Source organism: Amblyomma americanum, chromosome 2 (assembly GCF_052857255.1).
Source record: "Amblyomma americanum isolate KBUSLIRL-KWMA chromosome 2, ASM5285725v1, whole genome shotgun sequence".
NCBI classification, from domain to species: domain Eukaryota; kingdom Metazoa; phylum Arthropoda; class Arachnida; order Ixodida; family Ixodidae; genus Amblyomma; species Amblyomma americanum.
Genome location: NC_135498.1, coordinates 147,827,613 through 147,845,887, shown reverse-complemented (window position 1 = coordinate 147,845,887; position 18,275 = coordinate 147,827,613). Strand labels below are relative to the sequence as shown.

General features: G+C 51.7%; 1 protein-coding gene and 1 pseudogene across 2 annotated transcripts; one reads left to right on the top strand and one right to left on the bottom strand.

Annotated features, from left to right (window-relative positions):
- The first annotated feature begins 3,948 nt into the window (after positions 1-3,948).
- Positions 3,949-6,712, top strand: LOC144120138 (uncharacterized; annotated as a pseudogene). The gene is made up of 4 exons (XR_013312429.1): positions 3,949-4,207; positions 4,421-4,588; positions 5,010-5,145; positions 5,640-6,712. The product of XR_013312429.1 is annotated as an uncharacterized LOC144120138 (transcript).
- A 118-nt stretch (positions 6,713-6,830) lies between these two features.
- On the bottom strand, positions 6,831-9,297 carry LOC144120137 (uncharacterized). The gene is made up of 5 exons (XM_077652576.1): positions 9,091-9,297; positions 8,407-9,027; positions 8,182-8,320; positions 7,263-7,486; positions 6,831-7,158 (listed from the first exon to the last, which is right to left on the bottom strand). The coding sequence occupies exons 2-5, from the start codon at positions 8,457-8,459 to the stop codon at positions 6,831-6,833; spliced, it is 744 nt and encodes a 247-aa protein (XP_077508702.1). The 5' UTR covers positions 8,460-9,027; positions 9,091-9,297.
- Between the last annotated feature and the right edge of the window lie 8,978 nt (positions 9,298-18,275).

Sequence of the window (18,275 nt, the reverse complement as noted above, 5' to 3'; positions counted from 1 at the left end):
CTTCTTCAGAGGAGGCGGGGGACGAGGTTGCCCGGTTAGAGAGCGCGCGGGCGGCGGCATCTGCTGCCTCGTTTCCTCCTAGCCCCGAGTGGGCCGGAGCCCAGACTATGAAGCGGTGGGATGGACCCCCTACGTACGAGCTGTTTTGCAGTAGCCGGTAGGCCAGGTACGGGACCCAGCCCTGTTGGACGTTCCGACACGCCCCTCGCGAGTCGGTTATGATTGTCTTGGAATCGGAGTGTGTTGCTGCTAATGCGATGGCGACTTCCTCTGCTTGAGTGACGCTTCGGGCTTTGAAGGTGAGCCCGTTCACCGTGTTGGCCTCATGGATCACTGCCGCCGTGTACCACCCGCCTTGGTGCGGGCCGGATGCGTCCACGTAGTATACCCCGGGTTTCCTTCCGTAGTGGTGAGCTAAGGCCTCTGCCCTGGCCCTGCGTCTACCCTCGTGGTCGTCCCTGGACATCTTAATTGGGAGTGGTCTTACGTGCAGGGCGTAACGCCACTCCTGAGAGAGTCTTACTCTCTCCTCGGTTAGAGTCGTGTGTTTTATGTGCAGACGGGCTAAAAGGCGGCGTCCTGACGGCGTCTGCGATAATCGCGTGTATTGACCTGTGAGGTGGGCTTCTCTAAGTTCATCGAAGGAGTTCGTCATACCCAGACCTTGGAGTCTCAGGTTAGACGTGGTTATCGGGAGGTCGAGGGCCTTCTTCGCCATTTTGCATATTATCACCTCGATGATGTTCTGGTCGTGTTTGTTGAGGCGGAGATAGGGGGTCGAGTACAGGATTCTGCTCGTTACAAAGGCATTGGCCAGCCGCAAGGCGTCTTTGCTTCGCAATCCCCCTTTCTTGTTCGAGACTGTGCGGACCATTCGGCCCACCTGATCTCCCACCTTTTTTAGTTTGTCGAGCGTGGTCGTCGCCAGCCGACGTTGGTGGATGAAAAGACCTAGGACTCTAATTTCTTTTCTTTCGGGTATCGGTTCCGATCCAAGTCTCAATTCTATCTTGTTTGTGCATTTTTTGTTGGGGCGAATGTGCACGAATTCGGATTTTTGAGGGGAGCAATGAAGGCCACATCTTTTCGCGTACTCGTTCACCGCTGTGGCCGCCTCCTGCAGGCTGGCCTCCATTTCACCGAGAGAGCCCTGCGTGGCCCAAATGGAGATGTCGTCCGCGTACAGCGCGTGCTGCACACCCGGGACTTTCTCCAGGTGGACCGGCAGGTTCTTCATTGCCAAGTTGAAAAGCAAGGGGGATAGCACCGCTCCCTGTGGCGTCCCTCTCGTGCCTAATAGAAAGGGGCCGTGTTCCGCGTTCTGGATCCTCACGTAGGCCTGTCTGTCCGTGAGGAAGCGTTTTATGTACTCGAAAGCGTTCCTGCCGCATCCCGTCTCTGATAGGTGTGTGAGGATTGCCTCGTGTGTCACATTATCGAAGGCTCCCTTCAGATCTAGGGCCAGCACTATCTTATCCCCGTTCGGATGTTCGATCGGGTTTAGTACCTCCCTGCTGAGCTGCAGCAGGATGTCCTGAGCCGATTTATTTGGCCTGAAGCCGTACATCGAGTCGGCGAAGACTCGCTTGTTTTCTAGGTACTCAGATAGTCTATCTCTGACCATAGCTTCCATCAGTTTGCCCACGCACGAGGTGAGAGAAGTAGGTCTTAGGTTATCCGTATCTATGGCCTTGCCCGCCTTGGGGATGAAAGTTATCAGCGCCGTCTTCCACTCCGTGGGAAGTGGAGCTTCGCCCACCCAAACCGAATTAAAGTGATTTAGGAGGGATTCGTATGCGCGGTCCGGCAGATTGGCTAGGAGTTTTACCGAGATCCCGTCCCTTCCTGGCGCGGTCCCGCGTTTCATCCTCGCTAGAGCGGCCTTGAGTTCGTATATTTTGAAAGGTTCGTCCAGCTCAGCATTTTGGGCTCCACTGTATCTGTAAGCTTCTCCCCTTGGATCTTGGGTCGTGCTCAGGTACTGGTCCCGAAGCTTCAGTGCGAGCTGGGCTGTATTTACTTGAAATGCATGTACCGCTCTCTGCAGGTGCTTCTGCGTCTCGGTGCGCGTCTGGTTGGGATCTATGAGCGCCCGGAAGAGGCGCCACGTGTTTTTGCTAGACATCTGCCTAGCGGCCGCGTTGCACCTATCTACCCAGTTCGCGTCCGCGAGTTGCGCCGCGTACTCCGCCGCTTCTTTAGTGATTGCCGCGATCCGAGCTCTTAGCTTTCGGTTATGCTTCTGTCTACGCCATCTTTTGACCATGCTGTGTCTGGCTGCCCAGAGGTGGAGGAGGTGGGTGTCCACGTCCGTCACCGCCTCTGAGAGCTTTACCTGCGTCTCCGTCGAACGCAGGTTGATCAGCAGCTGTTTTGTCCAGGCTTGATAACCCTGCTCCTGGATGGAGCTTACCTCGTATTCCTTTCTAAATTTCGTCCAGTCCGGCAGCATAGTGTGCCCCGTAGGCCTGGTAAGGGGTTTCGTACGGATCGTTATGGTGATCAGGCAGTGGTCACTACCGAGAGTTTCCTCCGTATTCGTCCACTCCACTCGCCTCGCGTTTTTCGTGAAGATTAAGTCGGGACACGTGTCCCTCTGCACCGAGTTCCCTATCCGCGTGGGGCACGCCGTGTCAGTGTGTAGGGTTAGACCTAACGCGGACGCCGCCTCCGCTAGCTTCCGTCCTCGTATGTCTTCTCGATGATAGCCCCATGAGGGACTCTGCGCGTTGAAATCTCCCATTACTAGTAGCGGGTCTCGTCCTGCTTCCCTGATAGCTCGGCTCAGGAGTGTGGAGAAGGTTACGTTTTTTGCTTTAGGTGGGCAGTACACGTTCAGGATGTGTAGCGGCGAATCCTCCTTTTTCAGTGTCAGAAGAGTCACCATCACGTGCGAAAAGCTGGTTTGTAATTCCAGATCTACCAAATTTGCAGTGAAATTTTTGTGTACAAAGATACACGTTAGGGGGTCGAGTTGGAACGTTTTGTAGTTTGTGAGGCTCACGTTCCCGCCAGGTTCCTGTACGGCCACTACTGCCGGAGTATGCTCGTACGTAGACAGGTTCATCCTAAGATCCGCTCTCTTAGTCCTCGATTTCAAGCCTCGACTATTCCACTGCGTTAATGTTATGGGACTCTCTTTAGTTTGTCTCGCCATGTTGTATCTGGAGATTGTTGTTATTCGGGAGGGGAAATTGCTCCTGGTGGTCTTCCTCCTCGTCCTCGCTCAGCACCCTACGCATCCTGTAGGCTCGGGGATTCTGGAGTCTCCTCGTGTTAGCGTATTTGCGAACCGTCATCGCTTTCGCTATCTGTTGTGAGACTATGGTGGGAATGGATTCCTGGACCCTTCTCATCATAGCGTCTAGTTTATTTTCAAGACTAGGTTCTGTGTCGCTTTCCATCGCCTCCTCTTGCTGAGGTGGCTGGGGTTTAGCTAGCGCACTTTCTAGTTTGCTCGTTAGCACCGCGATCTGCGCTTTTAGGGCTGCTATCTGGTTTCGTAACTCGGTTTCTACTGGGTTGGCTGTGGGTGGAGAGGAAGGTTTGGGAGGAGGAGGAGGAGAGGCGGTCCCACTCACCTGCCGCTTCCCGTTCTGGACTATGCTGGCCCAGGTCCTCTTTTGCTTGGGTTGATCAGAAGTCGACTCCCTGCTAGGTGGAGGGGGCGGGAGATTCCCGCTTCCTCCCTTCTTCTTATTGTTTTTTTTTCTTCTTTTTCCTCCTCTTTTTCTCCGGATTGCTGGGTTGTTGCTGCGCGTTCGTGCGGAATTTCGCCGTGCAGTCTCTGGAGTTCGTGGCGTGTTCGCCGCCACACACCGCTGTTTTATGAGTGACTATGCAAAACCAACTCGCCCAATCTGTCGTTCTTCACTTCGAAAAGGCTGCCTGCCACTATGCTTATAGGCACCCTGCGCATCTAACTCCCGCGCGACGCGCGCGCCACTGGCGGCGGCGCGCGCGTCCCTGTCAGGAAGGCGGGGGCAGTCTGACAGCTCGCGCTGTGTTGCGCGCGCCGTCGCGAAGCAGTTGTGCGCCTCCTTTCCGAGCACAAAATGGCTAATAACAACAGCAGGACACATTGCTGTGTAGTAGGATGCAGTAATACGTACCTGAATTCGCCTGGGACAAGGTTTTATGGATTCCCGACGCGACACTGGGAGACGGAACGGCGTGAGCGCTGGATTCGGCTTATTCGTCGCCAAAAGTAATTTTGAGCTCCTTTTCTTGTTCTCATACCATGCTGTAGACATAGGGACTCGTTGCAGTTTTACAGTGCAGGAAAAATCAAGTTTTTTGGCACTGTCTTGATGCACTTTCGTGAACTTATATGACGATAGATAAAAAGCGCCGCAGCATCGTTCCTTGCTAACGTGTAGCGGAGTATCATGTATATTTGTTGTTATTTTGAACTATGCAGCGAAGATGGTACGGATTGGATGCCTTCGAGGAAATCAAAAATATGCAGCATGCATTTTGTAAGCAATGCTAAATCGAATGAAGAAGGGCACCCATCCTACGACCCAAGCATCTTTCCATCAGCGTACAAAAAAGCAAGCACAAGTGGTTCGTCCGGGCGTCATGACAGGTATGCTGACAAATGTATCAACTTCGGGTTCATTAATGTGTACTTGTTGTTGTGTTTTCGGGGCTAGATATTTTCTCCAAGAACGCGTAATTTGCCTGAAAAACGACAGCAGGCACATGGGTGCATGCAGGTGCGCTTGTAAAACTATCATATGTGTTCGCCACAATCTCGAACGTCTCCATTCCTGTCGTCTTGCTGCACATCTCTTAGACCATTTTAAATGTACTACGCTGCTGTATTTATTCCCCGTTCAGAGCGGCGTGTCACAATACTTTTTTTTTTTGCTCCGCCTGGTCGACAGCTTAGTTGTTTTAATACATTGTGCTGGCGGCGGTGAGCGAAACGTCTGTTCGTTTGACGACTGACCTTGATTTCTTTTCTTTTTGCACTTCCGCTTAGTTTTGTTGCATAATATTTGCAGGCGAAAGGAAAGAGAGAGCAGAAAGCATGATCAGCAGATCGACGATGATCCTCGCCCACTGAATGCAGTTTCACCTGACGCCAACTCTCCACCGAGTGGCGGTGACGAAACTGCGTCACAAAAGAAGTTTGCCGATGTACGTAGGTTTTCCTTCAAAGCAGCATTGAGCGTTTGCAAAACTGTGAGAGGTAGCTTATTTGCGCAGCGAAAACCACTTCACCATGGCAGCCAAGCCGGTTCCGGGGACAGAAAATAGGGTGCAGTGCTGTAGACACACATAATTCCTGCACATTTTTGCAATTTGTTGCTTTCGCGATAAAGGTAGTTAACTGCAGCTCTACCAAGCCATTCCTTAGCAGGTACAACTCACTCTCCCCGCGCTGCAATCGCGAAGGAAGGGTGCGCCAAGGCAATTCATGTCAATGCATACACACCGTACGGCTTGGACAGATGTCTTAGCGCTGCACCCAACTTCTATTCCTAGGATAGGCAGCGTCTTCATGGTAGAGTTTTTGCTACGCAGGGAAGTTGACTCACGGAATCTTGAAAAGGATCAGTATGCAAGCAATCCGGAAAATGTTAACAGCAGCCGCTGACCTGCTACTTTTTTTTGTATTTCGTGCATTGCAGGCATGCACGATGACCGACATGGAGCCCGAATGCCTTTCCGGGGAATTTACGTTCATCTCGACAACATCAATTGCAACGCAAGTTGCTGTGTGCACCACAGGACTTCCACCACCGCTGAACGCGGAACCTCATGTGAATCAGCTCAATTGTGCGACAAAAACGTGGGCCCTGTGCGGAAACAGCCGTACTTTGGAGGTTTTAGGGCACTCCATGGTAATGAGGCTGCGCTGCAATCCTTCACTGCGGTGTCATTTCAGCTTTTTTCGTTGCTCCTAAGTGTTCTTCCGCCAGGAACGCAAAGGTTAAGGGAGCTTTCCGTTGAGGACAAGCTTCTTTTGTTTTTGATGAAGCTGAAACATGGCTTGCCGTTTTCGTTTCTCGCTTCACTGTTTTGCGTGCACAGCACAACGGCGTCCAGGGTATTCAAGTCTGTTCTTGTGAACATAAAAGTAGCAACGAAAGACTGGATCTACTGGCCGTCACGACTAGCAGTGCAGCGCACAATGCCGCCGAGCTTCAAAAGGCACTACGATACATGCAGGGCTATTATAGATTGTACTGAAATAGAAACCGAAATGCCGCCAGATGTGGAGACACGCAACCTGTGGTTTTCCCACTACAAGGGCAGGTACACCCTGAAGTATTTAATCTGCATCGCACCGAATGGTGCAATAACTTTCGTATCAGAAGGGTACGGCGGAAGGACTTCGGACGCGACCATCACAGTGGACGGCAAGCTGTTATCCCTTCTAGAGCCTGGCGATGTCATTCTAGCGGACAAAGGCTTTCCGGGAATTCGCACTGACGTTGGGGTGCAACAGTCGACACTTGTGATGCCACCATTTGCGACGAGTGCCCAGTTTACGGAGTCAGAAGTCGATGCGACGTATGAGACAGCGTCTGTCCGCATTCATGTGGAAAGAGTTATCCAAAGGCTGAAAACGTTCAATATACTTTCCCAAAGAATTCCTCATGAACTGACTGGGTATGTCGATGATATTGTTCATGTGGCTGCTGTGATAACAAACCTAAAGCCAGGAATTTTTGCAAGGAACGAATGCAATATCTCATAAGACACTCTGTTTATTACACTTCTCGGTATGTACATATTGCACAGCTCTGTTTTTGACTCTTTGGTAAATAAACAAATCATAAAAAAACAGTATATTTCATGAAAGGATTACTGCACCATTACGTGTTGTAGTATTCTTTCAAGCATGTCAGGTACTTTGCGAAGTAAAACTCCCGGAGCACCGGAATCGCTTCGGCGAGGTATTCTTCATCCCGGGAAATTTTAATCGTCAGGGAATCAGCTTCCGTGTAGACGTAAAACCAGCACTGTTGAAGCTCCAGGGTGTACAGGGAGATCTGTATTTGAGCGTAGTAAGTGTGCTTTTTTCGCAGCTCCAGAGCATCGTTCTTTTGCAAATATGGCAAAAGTGGATCTGTTGTCAGCGTCTGACCTCTGCGACTGAAGGGGCACTTTATCTCCAAAAGCACAGCCTCGTTCTCGTGCGTCCTGCATTTCAGAACAGAATAATCAAATGCAGCAATGGAAGTTATTGATGTTCTGGCAAAATAGCAAAAAGGTGATATCTTGTACAAAAATTATTATATACTTACAGAAAGATTCCGTCCGGAGAGCACGCTAACCACGACTCCTTGCGTGAAACAACCAGGCCGAATAATGAAACTTCAACGCCGTGTTCATTCTCAAATGCTCGGCGGGCTTTGGGCTCCATCGCGATGCCGTATCGCACGGTTGGCCCTCCGAAGTCTTGCTCGAAAATGAGGGACCTCGCTCTTCTGTCAATATTTTCTGGCCGACAGCAAAGTACTCTGTAGGCCTGAAAAGAAAGCAAATAGCGCACTTCATAAATTTTGCAGGGTTCATTAAATGTAGACGTTTTTACACGGAGTTGTATGATACGCTCGGTAAAGAGGAATAATTCGTTCCAATTGTCTGGCTTGAAACAGCAAAAGAAAATTAGAGCTTAGAATAAATATTTTGCAGCCAAAACGATATTTCTGCGCCAAGGGCAAGTTTACTCACATTATCACAATTTTGTTTGCTCACAGCGAACTGCTATTTCCAACCTTTTACTCAGGTATGCGAAAGTTCTTTTATTTCGTAGTGAGTCCTCCGAATCCCCTTTTTTTTGGTGGTTTTTTTTTTCCACCATTGGTGGCCGGCGGGTTTTACTTGGAATTTAAGGCCCTCGGCGGAGCTCGTTCGGCTCCGCAGCTGCCATTCCAAGGACTGTGCCACTGCGGGGCCCACCCTTCGCGACGGCCAACACGCGCGCGCGGTTTCTGGTCTAACAATGGTCAAACCCGTGCGGAAGGCGTTTGCGTGACTCTTGCATTACCTCCTAGACAGGTTTTTAACTCATGGCACATTCAACAGACGCCGAGGAATGCGAATGGATCTCTGGGAACCCTTCCCTCTTCTTGCACCTGCGATTTCCGGTCATTGACTTCGCAACTCGTCCGAGCTCACACCTGAGGAAGCCCAAATTTTGCGCAGCAAAGAATCGCTTACCTTTGTTAAAGTTATGCGCGGAATCCTAGCTCGCTTCCACTGCGCCTTGTCGTCCAGCGTCTTTTTGGACAGTGAAGGCACGTTTTCAGGGGCAACAGCAACATGTTCCTCATAAATCTTTGCCTCCACATCTGAAAGACTGGGTGATAATTTAGTACAGTAATCACATATCCTAATGTCGAAGAATCAGGGCACTTGTCCTAACTGTGTAGAAATTAAACAAACCTTGCAGTGAAATTCCGCTTTTTTAGCACAAGCTTTCCGCAAGAATCCTGCATGAAGTAGCTGGGGTACTCCTTTTCTGAACAATCCCAGTCAAAAAATTTTACGTTGCCGGCAGGAGTTCCAGTGCGCACAGGCGCTTCACCACAGCTTTCATCCTCTTCTGCTTGTAAAAGCTCGTTTATTGGACATTTGATATCCCCAAAATATTGACGCACGTGTTGCAGCGATAACGACCTAGCAGTTGCTGAAAAAATGAAAAAAAAAATATGAGTGCCAGATCACACAGCGGGTACATCATTTCAAGGGATAGTTTCAACAGGGAATTTCATATCGAAAACCGAAGGTGCTGCAAACGAGAATGTTATCAAGTCAGGTTTGCGCCGCTCGCTCAAAAACTGCAGTTTTCTAGTTACATTCAATGTTATGCCGCTTGGCCGTCTTCGAAAGTTTAGGGTAAACCTTCTTAAATGTAGGAACACCCCAGGCTTGCGGTTGGCTCGTTTTAGAGAGCGTTTCACACTGCTCCAAATACACGGCAACGGCAGCAGCGTGTTTGCATTTGCCTGCGACGCCTGCCTTGCAACTGCAGCTCGCGGCAACAAGCTGTCTACTGGAAGATAGCTACATAAAAAAAATAAAGTAAGATCGCAGCGCTAACAGACATTAGATAGAAATATTTCTTACCGTTAATTTGATGGTTTTCGGTGGCGCAGTGATGCTCGTCTGCGCAATGCACCGGGCTGCTACTTCGCTCCCGTCGCACGACACCACCTCTTTCACGTTGTGTACGTGTCCTGCTTCAAAAAGCTTCGTGCCTTTCTTGATGTTAGCTCCTGTAAAGAATTTTTCCGCATCGTGAATAGCGCGAAATCCCGCCTCTACAATAAGCGGCACGCCGCTGGCAGACACGATCCCTTCGAAGTCGCGAGGCGAGCCTTCCTGACAGGGACGAGGAACTGGCCGCGAGGGGCGCTGAACGCAGCGTCGACGGTGGCGGTGCCTGGCGGGTGCAGGGTGCCTATAGCGGCGCTGCCATCAGCAGTGTTGCTATCGGGGAAAGTGGGGTTGCGAATATCCGTAATAGATATGAGCAGAGTTAGTGCAGTTATTGTTCTTTCAAACCAATTTAGTGCGCCTCTGGACCCGACTCAACTAGACTGCAATAGCCCGATTTTGCACATAACCGATGAGAACCACTGTGCGCATTAGCATCGGGCCGTCCACGTCAACACTAAGGCAAAGGCCGCCTGTTTCTTACAACACTGCGCTGCTGAAACGCCACGAGAGCAGCGACATTGTCGCGCACCAGCGGAAAAGCATCTCCGAAGTTGTTGGAAAGTGAATGTTTTCGATGAAACACGTGGCAGTGCGATGAATAGGAGGGAATATGTTGAGCCTTTGGTACAGCGAATGGCTCAAGGATTCCAGTGCTTGCGGCAAAACACCGTGGGCACAGCCTCACTCACGAGTGCCTATAGCGTTCGACATTTTTGACACTGAGACATACCGGTAAAGTTGAAATGACGCTGACGGCAAATTGAAGTTTGTGTGCATGCATTGATTGCCAAGTTCCAATGACAAATAGGCCACATTCATTGAAAGCGGAACTTTTATAAGGGAGGAAGTGTCGAAAGTGGGACAGGACTATATATCATCCTTAAAGAGTACAATCCAGTAACGAAAAAAATGTGGCAGCAAGTTCGTAAACTCTGTGGCAGCTTCTCCCTATTGAAAGTTCCTTTTCTGACACCCCTTGGTACACAAACAAATATTGATGAGCTGGTAAACATACCAGGAGAATATTAACAATTTTTAGTTCCTCACACTACACACTGTCATTTTTAAAGCACAAGAACACAGCCAAAAAGCGAAGACTCCCGACAAATAGCAGTACAAATAAGCCTTATAACAACTTAATTACACTTCAAGAAGTACATAAAGTGCGGTCCTCCGCTAAAGAGACTGCATTCAGCCTTGACGAAGCACAATATTGTGACATTCCTTGTGTGTGCTACGAGGTTCCGCGTTCGACGGCGCGGCGTAGACGGAGACCCAAATGACAGCGGCATCATCAATTACACAGCCATGCTCTTTGAGTGACGACCAGAACGAAGGGGTTTAAGCCCAACCGGACCCGCCGCCGCCGCCGCGGGGAAACGGGCTTTATCCTCCCCAATTGGCGTGGCGGTTCCAGGGGCGGCCCTCCCGAGCACATTCCAGGACAAGGGAACTGTCAGCGGGCCAGAGCGCGCCTTACCTTGAGGAGCGAGTGTCAGTTGATGGATGGAGAATGGAGGCCGGTGACCCGCGGGAACTGTCAGCGGGCCAGAGCGCGCCTTACCACAGCCGACGCTATGCGCTACCTCGAAGACAACCTTCTTTCCCTCGGACTCAACACGTGAAGGGGGCGAGACCATAAGTGCGGCGGTATGTTTGTGCGCCCAAGTGAAAGCCCTAGCCCTCCCCTCCTTCCCCTCCGGCGTGGGCGTCCTCACCCTAGGGAGTGTGGAGAAGAGGATATAAAAATCGACAAGCAGTACGGAAGAAGCACGCTCAGGACGACATCGTTCGCCAAGAGGGCCTTCAGCGCCGAAACCCGACGGCGTGCAGCTTCTGCCAGCAACCGCTCGAGCCCAACTCCGGAGCCACTCCATCGCCCCCATGAAGTCGTCGGCACGTAAGCTCGGACGCCCCAGCCTCTGAATCTTAATCATGTATAATTATTGAATATATCTGTTTGTTTAAACTGAGCCATATGGTGTCTCTGCCTGTCCGTCCCGTGTGGACCTGCGCATTATGGGGGTCATCACACTGGTGTCAGAAGTGGGGTCTCAAAAGCAAATGTCCTCTGAATGCTGCGACATTCATGACTTCAAAATTGTAATCAAAAGGGAATCACGGGACTGATTGTGGGACTTTTACCCCCATTTGAGAGGCTTGAGGCACCGGAGGGCTTGAAAAAAAAAATGTCTTTATCTGAGGGAGCTCCCACTCCACAGCCGTCGCTCGGAGCAAGCATGCTGGCATTAGGAAGCGTCATTCCGACGTTTACAGGAGATAAGACAGGGGTTCCAATCTGCGATTTCTTTTCCATGCTAGAAGAGATTGGGAAAATGGGGGGTGGTCCGATGCTCAAATGCTGGGAATGGCGAGGTGTAAGATGGCAGGAGCTGCTCATGATTTTGCATGGCGAGACGAAAAAGTAAAATCCACAAAATCATTTGCGGAATTTAAGAAGCTCGCGTTTGAGCATTTCGACACTGAACCACGTCACGTGCGGGTACAGAGGTTCCGTGACGCCGGACAGATGGTAGGGGAGGACGTGCGAACGTTTGCGTCGCGGCTTCAGCGCTTAGCGCGCGATACGTTAAGCAGGGAGGAGGAAGGAGACCAGCTAAAGAAGAAATACGCGGAGGATATACTTAAAGAGGAAATGACCGCTTTGTTCGTGGCTGGTCTGCAAGACCTCGTGCGCCGGTTCGTGCTCTCGCGCAAGCCGAGCAATTTCGACCAAGCCGTGGAGGCCGCATTGGATGAGGAACGAAATGAGGCGTTAACGACAGCCGCAGCGAGAGTACGCGTCATAGAGAGAGCGGTGCTCAACCCTGAGGTTGCTCTCTTGACAGAGCGATTAGATCGCTTAGAACAGCTGCTATCTCAGCAGGTGGAACGCCAGGTTGAAGCGCGCGCTCAACAGCGCCCATTCGCTGGAAACCGGAGACCGCCACAAAGCTACAGGCGCGGTATGCGAGATTTTGAAGAAATCGTATGCTTCGCTTGCCAGGGTCGCGGACACATCGCCAGGTTCTGCCAAAACGTGCGCCGTGGGGAGCCACAAAGAGAAGCAGGCGAGACACGCCCTAAGCAAGCCTACAGCGGGGCTCCAGATACCGAGACAAAAAACTAGTTAGTCTTCCCCAGCCTGAGGAGCATGGGGAGGGAGCACTGGATGATGAGGTGGTGGTAGTTTGTGTGGCCGACGAGGCATGCCCTGTTGTGCGTTGCAAGTTAAATGGTTATTGCATGGAATTGTTGATAGATACGGGGTCAAAGGTGACATTGCTTAAGGAGAGCAGTTTTAACACGCTTCGAAGGAAGGGGGACCGCGAGGTGTTGGAAGCGTCTGGTGGTATGGCAACCAAATTTGTAGGCATAACGAGGGATCCTCTTGGCATAAGTGGACTCTACCGGTTACACTTCTCTCTCGGCGGAATTGCATTGGAGCACCCCTGCTACGTATGCCCGGACACGGTGTCTCTGCCAAACGGAGTGTCAGGTATATTAGGGCAGGATTTTTTGAGAAAAGGGAAGGTAGTAGTCTCATTCTCTGAGGAAGAGGTTAATGCGGGCGGCTCAAAAGTTCCGTTTTTGAACAGGAGAGGGGCTGAGATTCGCATTACCGATATTGACACCCGTCAAACTGTGGGATCATTGGAGAAGGTATATTCGCGGGTTGCCGTCAGGCTGGTCGAGGAGGCGGTCGTCCGTCCTTGGTCGGAGCACATTTTGTACGCGTTTGTGCCTTCAGATGTAGAGAGCGGCGCCGTGGGAGTGCTTGAGCCGGTCGACTCTCTCAGCAATGGCCTGAAGGCAGCCGCGTGCCTCGTGACAGTTAATGACGCCCACAGAGTGCCCCTACGGGTGGTTAACTGTAGCCAGCAGCCACTGAGCCTTCCCAAGAACAAAACATTGGCTTTCTTCACCTCTGCGATAGAGAAACATGAGCCCACCGATACGGTACTCGCAACTGTAGAGCATGCTAGTCCTTCGGCTGCTCCAAAGGTGTCGTTCGATCTTTCTCACGTAAAATCCAGGGAGTGGGAGGCTCTGGCTGGTTTGCTGAACGACTACTCGGAGGTATTCGCCGCGTCCAACCTGGATTTGGGCTGCTGTGGCGTTATAAAGTACAGGATAGAAACCGGCACTTCATCGCCCGTTTACCAGCGTGCGTACAGGATTCCTTACTCCCAACGTGAGGAGATGGAGCGGCAGGTGCAGGACCTGATTGATCGCGGCATTGTCGAACACTCAAAGTCACCCTGGGGAGCACCAGCACTATTGGTGGAAAAGCCAGATGGCTCGTATCGATTGGTAGTGGACTACCGCAAACTAAATGCCGTAACTCGCATCGATCCATACCCCATCCCCAATATACAGGAGACGCTTTCTCAGCTGGGCTCTGCCAGGTACTTCACGGTAGTGGACATGGCGGCGGGATTCTGGCAGATAGCAATGGATCCGGCAGATGCCGAGAAAACGGCATTCAACACGCCCTCAGGGCACTATGAATGGAAAAGAATGCCGATGGGTCTGGCCAACAGCCCTGCTGTCTGGCAGAGAACCGCTGATGTTATCCTGGCAGGTCTTCTGGGGAGGCTGTGCTTCGTGTATATGGATGACATTATCATATACAGTGACAGTTTTGAGAACCATTTGCGCGATATTGAGCAGGTTTTGGTGCGACTAAGAGGAGCGGGTCTCAAGCTGAAGCCCTCTAAGTGCCAATTCCTCAAAAACGAGGTGAAATACCTCGGGCACGTTGTTTCAGCTGACGGCGTGCGACCGGACCCTGAGAAACTAAGGTGTGTCTCGGATTTTCCATCCCCGACTAGCGTCCGCCAGGTCCGGCAGTTTCTCGGCCTGATCGGTTACTACCGAAGGCACATAGAGGAGTTCGCCAAGCTCGCTAAGCCGCTCACCGCCTTAACAGCCAAAAATGTCGCCTTTCGCTGGGACGAAAACGCGGAGGATGCTTTTGGGGCCCTGAAAAGGAAGCTAATGAGTGCACCGCTGTTGCGCCAACCGGAATTTAATTTGCCCTTCGTTATGGCCACAGATGCGTCAAAGTTCGCAGTTGGTGCCGTGCTATCTCAGGTTATCGAGGGCAAAGAACATCCCATTGCTTTTGCTAGCCGACAGCTGAGCCCCACAGAGCAAAAGTACGGAGCTACGGAAAGGGAGTGCCTCGCCGTTGTCTGGGCAGTAAAGCACTTCAGATGCTACCTTTACGGCCGCAAATTCAAGCTAGTCACAGACTGCCATCCTCTGAAATGGGTGATGAGTGTCAGGGACCCTAGCTCGCGACTCGCTAGATGGAATCTACACCTGCAGGAATACTGCTTTGAAGTTGAGCACAAGTCAGGAAATGTCGACACATCTGAATGCTGATGCACTCAGCCGCACAGCTGCCGTGGCAGCTATAGATGAGTTTGTCCCCGTAGTCGACCCCGCCGAATTACGCACAGAGCAGTGCAAAGATCCTGACCTGAAGCGAATAATCGAAAGCTTAGAGGGCGCACCGTCTCACCCCGAACAGCTAGGTTATTTCATTGGCAAAGACGGCACCCTGTGTCGGCGCACGAGGCCAACCAGGAAAGGGAGACCAGAGAAAACCGCTTGGGAGAGAGTCGTCATACCTCGGTCGTGGACAGAAAGGGTTCTTCGCGCGTTTCACGATGCGCCATGCGCCGGTCATTTTGGCGTAGCGAAGACACGCAGGCGTGTGGAGCGTTTGTACTTTTGGAGTGGCATGCGACAGGATGTTAGAGACTACTGTGCGAAGTGTCATTCCTGTCTCGAAAGAAAAACACCCAAGGGACGAAGACCAGCTCCAATTCAGCCGTTCCCTGAGGTTTCGGCTCCCTTCGAGCGGACAGGTATGGACATAATGGGCCCATTGCCCACGACCACTTCCGGAAACAAGTACATTTTAGTATTTGTCGACCACCTTTCAAAATACGCGGAAGCGGTAGCACTCCCAGATCAGAAGGCAGACACGGTTGCAAGAGCATTTGTCGAACAGATCGTGCTCCGACATGGACCCCCGAGGCAACTCTTGACAAATCGGGGAACGAACTTCGTGTCGCAGCTAATGAGGAGAGTTTGCGAGCTGCTTAAGATCGCTAAGAAGCAGAGAACACCGTACCATCCGGCTTGCAACGGCGCGGTGGAGCGACTGAACCAAACCGTGGCCGGGTTCCTGTCGCATTTTGTTTCGCGCGACCAGCGGGACTGGGACTTGTGGCTCCCGTATGCAATGTTTGCCGACAATTCCGCAGCACCCGAGAGCACGGGCGAATCGCCATTCTTTCTTCTCTACGGCCGAGACCCGGACCAGCCTAGTGAAGTGCCAGAGGGCCCCCGTCGTGTCCCATACGCTTCACTGGACGACTATAAGGTTGAGCTAGAATCGCGCTTGCAAGTGGCGAGGAACATCGCAAAGGAGGCCTTAAAGAAAGCGGCGAAGCGCAGGAAGGAGGTGCACGATCGCAGTGCTAGAGACGCGCCGTTTGATGTGGGGGACAGCGTGTACATTGAAAACTGCCAAAGGCAGATTGGGCTAGCTCGTAAGTTCCAGACGAAGTGGAGAGGACCGTGCGAGGTTGTCGAGAAGCTTTCTCCGGTAAACTTCAGAGTCCGAGACGTGAACCGGCGCTTGATAAGGATACACGCAAATCGCCTCAAGTCGGCACCGGTTCAGTATTCACGAAATGAGGAAAGGGAAAGCGCGGATTTTGATGGGGACAGAAGTGAAGCGGAGCGCGCAGATAGTTCGCAAGAAACGCCCTCTCCTGCATTTGTTCGGCAGGCGCCCGAGGTGACGGCCGGAATGCCACCGGATTTACTTCATGCATTGCTAGAAGAAGAAGCGCGCGAGGTTGCCGCACAGATAATGCCAGGAGAGGCTCCTGCCACGAGCCCTCGCGAGTCCCAAAGCAGACAAAGGGGCACAGACTTACTTAGTATGACTCATGAAGGCCGATATCCGCTGCGAAATCGGAAAGCTAAGTCGGACTAATGGCGTAAACAGAGCGGAGTTGTGAACTGGTTAGAATTGTGTAATGCCGCAGCTCATAACATTGCTATGTGCTTATGTGTTAAGTTATCGGAGTTGGTAGTTAAACCTTTCTGTCAATAAGTAACACCTTCACAGGAGAGCATGCGGAGCGCATGAAGAACCTGCCCTACTTCCTTTCGTTATCTATATTTTTGTCTGTGCCGTGATCGTGCTAGAAGTGGGAGCTCCTTTGTAACTGTGGTAAATTTATTTCGTCCAGTTTGGACTAGAAAGGAGAGGCTTGGGTGCTGAGTTTCATGTTTATCTGTAAAAAAAGATCAGTGCTGCCCCTGGAGACGCCAGTTATGACAGCGGAGGCATATGGTGTTGTGCAGTGGTGTTGAGTGCAGCGAAAAGTGTTTTGTCGGACGCACTGTGCGAGGCGATTCAGAAAGACAAGGAGAGCTGCGTGGACTCAAATGTTCGGAGAACATTCTTCTGGAGGGTGAGCGAGTGTGACATTCCTTGTGTGTGCTACGAGGTTCCGCGTTCGACGGCGCGGCGTAGACGGAGACCCAAATGACAGCGGCATCATCAATTACCCAGCCATGCTCTTTGAGTGACGACCAGAGCGAAGGGGTTTAAGCCCAACCGGACCCAACCGGACCCGCCGCCGCCGCCGCGGGGAAACGGGCTTTATCCTCCCCAATTGGCGTGGCGGTTCCAGGGGCGGCCCTCCCGAGCACATTCCAGGACAAGGGAACTGTCAGCGGGCCACAGCGCGCCTTACCTTGAGGAGCGAGTGTCAGTTGATGGATGGAGAATGGAGGCCGGTGACCCGCGGGAACTGTCAGTGGGCCAGAGCGCGCCTTACCGCAGCCGACGCTATGCGCTACCTCGAAGACAACCTTCTTTCTCTCGGACTCAACACGTGAAGGGGGCGAGACCATAAGTGCGGTGGTATGTTTGTGCGCCCAAGTGAAAGCCCTAGCCCCCCCCCCCCCCTCCTTCCCCTCCGGCGTGGGCGTCCTCACCATAGGGAGTGTGGAGAAGAGGATATAAAAATCGACAAGCAGTACGGAAGAAGCACGCTCAGGACGACATCGTTCGCCAAGAGGGCCTTCAGCGCCGAAACCCGACGGCGTGCAGCTTCTGCCAGCAACCGCTCGAGCCCAACTCCGGAGCCACTCCATCGCCCCCATGAAGTCGTCGGCACGTAAGCTCGGACGCCCCAGCCTCTGAATCTTAATCATGTATAATTATTGAATATATCTGTTTGTTTAAACTGAGCCATACGGTGTCTCTTTGCCTCTCCGTCCCGTGTGGACCTGCGCATTATGGGGGTCATCACAATATGAAATGCTAGCCCACCTCTGAGGGCGGGTGGTAGAGGCAGTTTGACGGTTTTTTAGCAAGATATGGGTATCGGGAAAAATAAATACCGGATGCTTAAAAAACAATTATTGTTCCACTCCAGACACCTGGAAAGCCGCCAGCCTCCTCTGGAAGTTACGTGTTCATAGCACTCGCAGGTTGTATTGCAAAACTGTCTGAAAGTGTATTGAACATTTGGTTAATGTTTGTAATCGAATACTGTGAGCTTCTGAATGTCCACCAAAGTGGATTTACAAAACCATATTCAGCAACTGACTGTTCAAACCATATTAAACAACTGTTCCCATTTCGACTTTGATGAACACGCTCTCGCACTACCACAAGCATACCGTCCCGGTTAGCTCAGTTGGTAGAGCGACTGCTCCGGTGAAGCGGTGGTCCTGGCTTCGAACCCCGGACCAAAACGAATTTTTCTTTAACTACAAAGTTTCTGAGAAAGCTGTATAGCTTTCCTTTGTAGCCGTAAAGCTGCGCTTGGGTGGATGGCACGCTTGACGGATGCCCTTGGCACTGAGGGAGCCTTTGAAGCAGGAGTTGCAGCGCATGGAGCGAAATGGCATCTTTGAGAAGGTCCAGAAATTGGCTGGGTGACCCCCTTCGCTATCGCGCGGAAAAAAGACCGAAAACTACGCGTTTGCCAAGGCGCGAGGACGTAGAGGCTGAGCTAGCCGGAGTAAAGTGCGTCTCGCTCCTCGAT